The 10,000-nt window shown below is 40.4% G+C and overlaps 2 protein-coding genes across 3 annotated transcripts in view; both read right to left on the bottom strand.

The window, feature by feature from the left end:
• The window catches only part of LOC146451228 (netrin receptor UNC5C-like), a 31,267-nt gene extending 21,794 nt beyond the window's left edge, over positions 1-9,473 (bottom strand). The window contains exons 1-4 of the mRNA XM_085099308.1: positions 9,364-9,473; positions 6,473-6,994; positions 6,086-6,366; positions 5,195-5,341 (exon numbers count right to left, since the gene is read on the bottom strand). Coding sequence (XP_084955434.1) covers positions 5,195-5,341; positions 6,086-6,366; positions 6,473-6,926 — 882 coding nt within the window. The 5' untranslated portion in view covers positions 6,927-6,994; positions 9,364-9,473. The remainder of the gene's footprint in view (positions 1-5,194; positions 5,342-6,085; positions 6,367-6,472; positions 6,995-9,363) is intronic.
• LOC146451227 (uncharacterized) overlaps positions 1-10,000 on the bottom strand; it is a 60,243-nt gene that overhangs the window by 36,802 nt on the left and 13,441 nt on the right. The window lies entirely within an intron of this gene.

Here is a 10,000-nt window from a genome sequence, read left to right as displayed (position 1 = left end):
CTTCAACAGTATGGGAAATGATGTTCAAGACGCTCAGAAACAGCCTTATGGTGTGTTCGATTGACCCTTTTGAGTTTTAGGAATACATGTACATGCAATGATCACAACTTACTTTCACATAATAGGTTTTTTTCTTAGTTACTGGAGTAAAAAAGGGCTCTTAAATTTTCGTGTATCAGCGCAAGTTTGCAGAAATCAGGCGTAGCCAGGATTTCAAGGCGGGGGGGGGGGGAGGGGGGTTCCAAATTGGTTTCAACGAAAACGGTTGGTCTAAAATCCTTTCATTAAGTACGTACAAGACTTTGGCGTTCTTCTTTATCGGGCGACGCTGCCTCATTCACTACTTCATTCGATGAAAAGAGTTTTCAAATTGAAGCGTATTTTTCAAAATTACAAAAAAGAAGAACACCGCGAATTTTATAGAATTCTTTAAATCAATCTTTGAAATACAAGTCTCAATAAATACTAGTGAACTAATTATTAGATTCGCTAAAGGATAAAACACAGAAGTCATGATTTATAAACGTAACAATAGAAATATACCTAGTTAAAATTTACATAACGACCTCTGGCTAAAATTACTAAAAAACCTACAAGCTTTCGACTGCCCGAACTGTAGTCGTCGACGGGTAAAATGAATGATAGGAAAGCGATGAGAAAAATTTAAAAAAATTAAAAACCTGATCCTCAACAACAAATGTATCCCCAGAGGAACTTGTTTTTCAAGATGGTCGAACTAACCGAATCATGCAAGTCTTTCGCTTCTTTCCCTTACATCAAAGGAGTAACTGAACCTTTGACACGTATACTCAAAAAACACGATGTCACAGTTGTAAACAAACCATTTACCACATTACAACAACAGTTCCCAGCTCCGAATTTTCGACATTCGATGGAATCGCAGACCAACGCCTGTACAAATTGTTCGTGGTGTTATATTGGGGAAACCGGCAGAGCCTTCAATACCCGAAAAAAAAGAACATTTGAGAAACACCAAAACTGCGGCCAAAGGTTCTAGAATTGCTAATCACGCCTGGTCCAACAACCATGTCATTGATTTTGAAAACGCGTCAGTTATTGACAAAGGCACCTTCAGAACCAGAAAAACATTAGAAGCGTGGCATACCAGAGTGACACCTAACGCAGATAACAATTATTGCCCGTTACCTGGACAATACAACATTCTTTTTAACAAACATTCATAATTATTTACATTTTTATTATTTCACAATTCACGCTTTTTGTTTAAATTTTTCTCATCGCTTTCCTATTTTTAAAAGGGTTATCCAGTGAGCAGCACTTCTGCGAACTACTTGTGTAGTAAAACTTTTTTATTTTCTCCTACGCGTTTCCTGTGACTAGCGCACACTTCATCAGGGAGTTTTACAAAACTAACAAGTATGCCTATATTTATACCTAGCACAAATAAAGGAATTTTACAAATGAATCTGGGGTCCAGAGTTTTAGCTAAAACTCTGGACCCCAACCAGTTATGTAACGCTCAAAATATGTCACGCATTTAAAATTCTTGCCGCCTATTTCCTGGACGCAAATACAAGCGTAGCTTTGCCACGCATATCCGTAGGTGTGTTTTTATCATTTGTAAAATTCCTTTATTTGTGCTAGGTATAAATATAGGCATACTTGTTAGTTTTGTAAAACTCCCTGATGAAGTGTGCGCTAGTCACACGAAACGCGTAGGAGAAAATAAAAAAGTTTTACTACACAAGTAGTTCGCAGAAGTGAAGCTCACTGGATAACCCTTCTAAAAATTCCAAGCTATCTTCAGACAGCGCCGTCTCGCGAACATCAAAAGCATTACAAGCGGAAATCTCTCAAAGAGAGAGCAAACGAGATGATATGGATTCAAAAGAACAGTTCATCCCAGATGAATCGTCGATCCGAGAGATCTGATACGCCAAGAACTTCACAATGCACAGGAGTCAAAGTCAGCCACCGGTTCTCGTCAAAGAAAGGTCTCTTTCTCAGACAACACTGGCGGACGAAGTAGACCGAAGCGTAAGCAACAGCAACAGCGCCGATCGCAGAACAGGTCAAAATCGCCGCAGCATCGTGGCAGTCAACAGAAACAGCGGGGTCGATCCAAGTCACCTCGTTCCAACTCGACCAAACGGGTCACGAGCCCTCGTTCGTCGTCAAAAAACGCAAAGGGCAAAGGTTCCGGCCCCGTAAAATAGACAGGCGCTCCGCTCATGAAAAATGGCTCTTCAAAATGGCTAAACGACCCTTGTACGACTGGCTCCCTCGAAACTCGGAAATCCATAACTTCTCTCACGTGAATCTTACTGATCGGCAGTCTAGGGTTTTGGGTATGGGGCTGAAATTCAGACCCTCGCTTAAGCCCCCCTCTGTGGATCAGTTTGATTTACAAATTAAAGATTTCTGTCGTCGAGTTCGCCTTCAAGCCTTGTTCGCTGATCAGCCACAGGACAATGATTTCAATCCTCGATTGTACGTTCCCACTGGCTGGAATCCCCCGCGAGAGGACCCTGAACTCGAAGACAAGCTCTTTCATCTGCGTGAAACACTGCGAAGGAACATTTCTGAACGCAAGCCTCACTGGCAGGACAATCTTACAAGACAGGACAGAGCTGAGCTTAAGGAGCTGCAAAACAACCGTGCAGTACGAATTCTTCCAACGGACAAGAACTTACGCCCAGGGCTCATGTCTACTGACTGGGTGAAAAATGAGACACTCAGACACTTGCATGATGACCAATCAAAAGTCACCCTGGAGAACTGGTATGTCTGTCGTGACAATGTAATTAAGCGTCGTGAACAGCTTATGTCAACATACAGTCAGTTTATTGTTCCCAGTGTAGCTAGATTCCTTCGTAGTTATGGCAATTTTGTTACTCCGAATAAATTCTATATCATCCCTAAGATACATAAGTCACCTCTGGTGGGAAGGCCTATTGCTGCTAGCCATTCTTATGTTACTAGGCCAATCAGTATTTTTGTTGATGAACTCGTCAAGCCTAAAATACTTATGCCCACTGTGCTTAGGGATTCAAGTGAGTTGATTCAATTAGTGGAGAACACGGTTTTGCCTCATGCTAATTGCTTTCTTGTCACCGCGGACGTAGTCGCCCTTTATCCTAATGTTGACATCAAGAAAGCATTAGTAGCCCTCGATCTCCTGCTTCGAGAGGCACACGTACCCGAGACTCCGCTGTTAGTCCAACTCGCAAGGCTAGTGTTAGAAAATAATTATTTATCTTCTGAATTTAGCCCGGATATATTTCATCAAGAGTTCGGTATCGCTATGGGTACACCATTTGCTGTCACAATAGCCAACGCTTTTATGTATTATCACGAGAAAGATATCGTAGAGCAGTACTCCAGCTATCTTTCTCTCTATCGACGCTTTATTGATGACATATTCGCCATCTGGGTTGGCCCAAAAGATACCCTGCTAGAATTTATCGATGCTCTTCATAACAAAACCGAGCGCATTTAAAACTTACTTATTGTATTAGCGACAGTAGCATATCTTTTCTGGATTTATTTCTGTATAGGGATGCGTCATCCGAACGTGCTGCATTTTTCTACTTTTCAAAAGCCTCAAAACAAATATCTGTATATACCCTACGAGTCGTTCCATCTCTCAAGCAACAAGAAGGCCTTTATTAAAGGGGAATTAATGAGGTATGCTAGAAATAGCAGCTCCTTTAAGTCTTTCTCGGAGACTAGGGAGAAATTTTGGAAACGGCTACGAGTCAGAGGGTATCCTTTCAGATTTTTGCTCCCGCTGTTTCGCGAAATTAGTACAGTGACAGGAAGCGCTGGCTTAATCCGAAAAGTATACGTAAGGTTAATAGGACTATTGTCTTTAAGACCACTTTCAACTGTAGTCACGCACGTATTAAGAACGCTATTAACCAGATACTCCCAGATCTAGATTGCACTGTTTGTTACAAATCTACTGTTACTCTAGCTAATCTATGTAAGTAAATTTTTGGGGTCCAGAGTTTTAGCTAAAACTCTGGACCCCAACCAGTAATGTAACGCTCAAAATATGTCACGCATTTAAAATTCTTGCCGCCTATTTCCTGGACGCAAATACAAGCGTAGCTTTGCCACGCATATCCGTAGGTGTGTTTTTATCATTTGTAAAATTCCTTTATTTGTGCTAGGTATAAATATAGGCATACTTGTTAGTTTTGTAAAACTCCCTGATGAAGTGTGCGCTAGTCACACGAAACGCGTAGGAGAAAATAAAAAAGTTTTACTACACAAGTAGTTCGCAGAAGTGCTGCTCACTGGATAACCCTTTTAAAAATTTTATAAATTTTAACTATGTTTCATCCTGGCTACGGCCCTCCAATATTTTTAAGCAATATACCTGTATTTCTCAAAGAGTGTAGAGTATTTCTTTCCCAAATGCAATGTGTTGATAATTACAGCAACCAAAGAGTCGAACTGTCGTACTGTTACCAAGCAACGCCGAACGAGAAGCCAAGGCCAGATCTTAACTCTAAAATTTTTCCTTTACAATTTAGAATGCTATTTTACTTTTGCTCCTTTGACTTCTTGGATGGAGGTCCTGTTTCCTCTGCTGGTTCGACTCTTCCTCTTTCGCTTCTTTGTCATCGTTGTCTCTTCGGTTCTGGGATTGGAATTTCGTCAATATAATCGATTTTAGGGCCGGAAAAATGTCTTGATTCGAATTCCTTACACATTATCACGAAATGCTTCGCTGTGCCTACCTTTTTGGTGAAACGAATGAATCGATCTTTTGCAATTGGGACATTGTTACGAAAGCCACCAGCTCGAACAACACCAATAGATCGTCTACCAATTACACGGGCATTTCTGCTGTGCACACACGTGCATCTCGTTACACAGGAATCCCAGCCCTGCTCATGTCTCCAAAAATGCAAGTGAAACGCAAATAGATACCACAATGACGTTCACTGTACTTATTGTAAGCATAGAACAAAACGAAGAATTTCTGGAATCGAGAGTCCATTACACTCTTGCTTGGATAAAATCACTGTTAAAAATAGGAGAGGGGGGTTCCGGAACCCCTGGAACCCCCCCTCTGGCTATGCCCCTGGAAATGTCTTCCCAAATTTACCTAAAAGAGAAATATAACAGCTATTCCACTAATTCTTATTCTGGAACACGACCTTAGACTGCCAATAGTTAAATGGACAATGCTTTTAAAAACCTTTTGATCTCCTGATGTGTTTGTCCATCCCTGATGATAGTCTGTAAGTTGAACCAAAAGGTGACCTCCTCCATCCCTGAAGTGAAATGGCTTGGGTGCATCCCCTAACAATCCTCCAAGCCTCTCTATTTCTTGACTGTGTACACTCTGGAAGGGAACACAGCACATGATGCTACCTGGCACCAAGCATTTTACATGTAAGAAACACATGTTCGTCAGAGCAGTTTTGATTAGACTGTCATAAAACCAAAACCAAGTAAATATACTCTGGCCAATCATGAAAGATGTAATCAGCGCAATGAGCCAAACAGAATTCAAAATAACCTGCGCCAAGGGCGGTAAAAACACGTGCGAGCAAGTGCCAATTGGTTTTGGTTTTGCTTCTCATTGGCTGAAAAAGTGCCACGAGTTTTACTGACCAATCAGAGCGAAGTAAAGCAAAACTAAAGCAAGCACCAAATTATTTTCGACACTCAATTGAAAATGTTCTAATACCACGACACAACGAGCAATACAGATTTGAAGAACGGGCGGGAAAAACAACCACAGGAACAATCTTATTCAATAACACAAAAGCCTACAAATTACATTTACTGAAAAATTTCAGGACCCGCAAGTAGTTTTTGAGCCATTCGAGGCGGGCTCAAAGAACAAGGGGGTATTAAAATAAAAGAACGACAACGGTAACTCTGGAAGAAATAGGGTTAATTCTCTTGGCTGACGCAATTTTATTGTGCAGTGAACAGGATAGCACAAAACCAAACAATAGAAAACACCGTCAATTGAGGCGTTTAGAAAGTTTTAAACTTTTCATAGTAGGCGTTGCAGCGAAGCAGCCAGGGGCTTTGCTGTCTACAGTTTGTGATCAATAGCAGAGACTACACTACAAACCTCCAAATGAACTTCAGTGTCACCAACACAATACATCCTGACTACACAGTCTCCATCTGCCTCAGGTGGGATCACATAAGCCACAATCCGCACTGCTTTCTTGGCTTCTTTACTGGAAGTTGACTCTCCTGTCACGGCAAATATGGTAAAGTGATCGACCAAAAGATGGACGATGTTTGGTTCCAATATAGCTAAGCTTGGCTCCGAGCCATCCTGCTTGTTAATGTCAATCAACTGCTTCCAGTCAGTAGGCGTTCCAGACTTACTCTCATTGTATTGGACTAAGGAAACAAAAGGAAACTCAGTTTTATGAACAACTTTTTGACTGTTACAGTCGAAAACGTTTTCATAAAACTAACCAAGAATCTCGCCATAGTTTCTGCTCACCTTTCAGATTCCAAGCACCATCCTCAAGAAGAGCACAGTGCGGAATGCTGAGAATGACAGGACGTTCAAACCTGAGGCCACTTGGACCACACTTCACCACTGGACTCAGCAGCGCCTGCTTGTTTGTGACTTGTGGATGTTCCTTCTCTTGGTTCATAATAACTATGAAGATCTCCTCAGTACGCCCCTCAGGAATGGCCTGTGGTGGTACAATAAGGCTCACTCTAGTGTCGCCAATGGTAAACTTGCCTCCATTGTGATCTACCAGGCCCCTAGCAACCATTTTGGGATCAGCAATTTTGGGATCAGCATTGGTGATATTCCAAATCATGAAAGGGATGTCTGACGATGTTGACTTGTTACTGACGGAGGAATTTGTCCTGTTATAATCACGTTCCCTACCAGTCTTCTCCTTATTCACCATTTCAGGTTCATCGTGTTCAACAACTTCCATTTGACCAATGTGTTTTGTCTCGGGAGGTTCTCTGAGCGATGGCTGGAAATCTAACTCTTCCTGCAATGCTGCCAATAAGTAAGAGTCTGAATGAATGATAAGGGATGAACTACTATTCAGTGTAGCACTTTTAGATGTTCTTACGGATATAGAACAAGCAACAAATAAATATTAAGAAAGTCACCCTGCTAACTAGACATGGCCAGGGATGAAGAGAGTATTCAAGACAAAAGGTCCAGAGTCATGCTCAGTGGCCTCTATGAGTCCAGATGGGGAAAATGATTTTGAATCACGGGGATTTTGACCATTTCCATGAAAATGGCTCAACATTACCTTCACCAACCTACATGTATAGTGCATTTCAGATCACTTTTTGTCGTTTTAGCTCAGGTGAAATGAAGAAAAAATAATGAAGAAAAAAATATAATGTCGTAACAAAATCCCAAATCAAAGCCTTTGAACAAGGCGCTTTCGAACCCACAATGCAAATCGTCGTAACAAGATCCGAAAAGAAAGGCCTTTGAATGGTTAATAACAAAATCCTTATTATCAGCCCCTGAATTCCAGCATTGTGTGGTCTTTTCTCAGCCTTGTAACAAAATCCTGGATTGAGCCTTTGAACGACTGATGCAAAGAAATATCTAAAGAATAAAAAGCTAAAAACCTTCGGCAACAAGTCAAAAAGGAGAACGTACGCTTGTGGGTGATAAAAACAAGGTGTTAATTGTATCTAATTCTATTCCTAGAGTTAAACTGATCTTTTATTTTTGTGAGTTCGAAAGCACCTTGTTCAAAGGCTTTGATTTGGGATTTTATTGCGACGATGTTTTTTTCTTCATTATTTTTTTCTTCATTTCATTATGTAATACCCTAGAGGCCTAGTGCCTATCTTTTTACACTGTTAATTTTATTGTTATTTTGGTCATATTCAAATTTTTTACCCTATATTTTTTACCCTATAATTTTTTACCCTATATATAAGACTTAGTCAAAGACATTTTTTTATTCTAAGTATTTTTAATCCTGTCCCACATTTCTGAAGAAGCCCGAAGGGTGAAACGTCAATAATATAAACTAGATTCGATTTTGAGACGGCAATACGACGTATTGCCGTCTCAAAATCGAATTTAGTTTTTTATCGCGATACTGACATTTTGTTGTAGAAAGTGAACGGATAAAGTACAAATCGTGCGCTGATTGAAAGAGAAATTCTTACTTCGGTTAAACTGCAGCCATGGTAATATCCGTGCACGAAATTTTTTCTCGGGGCGGGTTATTTGAAGTTTTGGCTTTAATTTTTACGTCAAAACAAAGAAAATGCAAAAGTTTACAGTCCATAAAGCACCTACCATTGATGAAATAGACGAGCTAGTAGGTTTGAACATTTTACCAGCAAATTTTATTGAAAATTTGTTACCTCCGAGATATAAACGACAACATGAAAACAGTGACGAATAAACCTCACAACCAGAAACAAGAATAAAAACAGCAACCATACTAGTACCCAAAAACGAAAACAGAGCACTGTTATCCTAGCTTAGATGCCGTGGAGATTTAGAAATTTAAAAGAGACCAAGCGGCGAAGAATACTGTAAAAATTACCGAGTCTGCCGTTCGGCGCTACGACAAGAAGATCAAATTGACAGACCTGAGCCATGACAGAGAACGCAGCAGAGCTCTTGGAGCAAATTTTTCAAGAGATAAGAGACATCAGAAAAGAAACAGAAATCTCATAAGATGAGGAAGTCTTCAAAAAAGCAGCACCACTCTACCAATGGCAGGTGCGCCAGATTAATTTATGTTATAAAAGAAATAGTAAACTCCACAGCTGTGCAACTTTTGAGTTATGGGTGCACTAGGGAGGTTGCTATAAAGCAGTCAAGAAGCTAGAGTTGCTCTCGGCTGCCTTGCCTGGAGCAACTCTTTTGCTTCTTTCGTGCTTAGCCTGAGCCTCCCGTATGTATCCATAGCACGATAGCTGCACATTGCACGTTTACCATTTCTTGATTTCTATTTTTTTCCAGTTCGTTTTTGTTACTAACTATTTGTGCCACAGGCCTATACCTACAAAGCACTTGGTATCAACAAATGCCCACCCGTTAACCTGCGTTATATGAACACCGGCGTCCATTAAAAAAATAAAAAAAGAAAGAAAGAAAGAAAGAAAGAAAAGAAAAAAACAAGGAAAAAAAAACCCTACAATTTTTGCTGCCCGAACCGTGGCAATCTCATACAATGTCAAACACGTTAATTCGCACAATAGAGCTAATTCTGGTTACTGAAAAATGTGACAAGCGTACTTTAAACGAATGCCAGTCTATTATTAGTGATGTAGGAAAAAATTCACGCTCTCTCCAGTCTGGCGGTCACGGGTGGGTCTGTTCGAAAATGTTCTCAAACCTCTTGACACAGGTCAATTAATAGATTCACTGTTTACCTTTAGTCGTTAGTGAACGGAACCCATCGTCCCTCCCGATGTCTAAAAGTGTTTGTTTTAGTTGCTGGATGGTCAGGTCTGGTTGTGTGGCTTCCAAATATTCAATCAGTCGGATGATTCGACCGAAGTGACTGCGAGTTCTTACACTTTTGTCTAAGCCAACGAAAACTCCTGCTAAGATAGACTCTTCTTCATTAAAGACTATATTTCTTGAATGTTTTTTATCTTGCGAAAACAAGGGTGACAGAATTTTGTTTTAGGGAAATTATCATCGAGCGAAACTTCCCTTCTCGATAAAAACTCTAAAGACTTTTGCTAACTCCACGCAGTGTTTCCTTCTCGAAAATATTGACAAAGCGGTTTCTAATTAAAACCGTTTGATTACAACACCTACAGATGTTAAATAAAAATTACGACCGGCTTTTTTGGAGAATCTTTAGCGTCCGCCATTGAGATACATTTCTTTTTGAGGCTACTTTTATTTTTCGCGCCAGAGCGCCAGTCGCACACCCCACGCTCTGCCGCTAAGAGAGTCCTACGTAATCAGGACCTTACTGCCCCAGCTGCAAATGTCAGCCTATCCCGAGAAAAACTGTCGTTTACATGAATTTTACAATTGATGTATGAAATTTTTAAT

This window comes from Pavona decussata, unplaced genomic scaffold (assembly GCF_977016875.1).
Source record: "Pavona decussata unplaced genomic scaffold, jaPavDecu1.1 SCAFFOLD_391, whole genome shotgun sequence".
NCBI lineage: Eukaryota > Metazoa > Cnidaria > Anthozoa > Scleractinia > Agariciidae > Pavona > Pavona decussata.
Note: the sequence above shows the minus strand (reverse complement) of the source record. Positions and strands in the feature narration are given on the sequence as shown.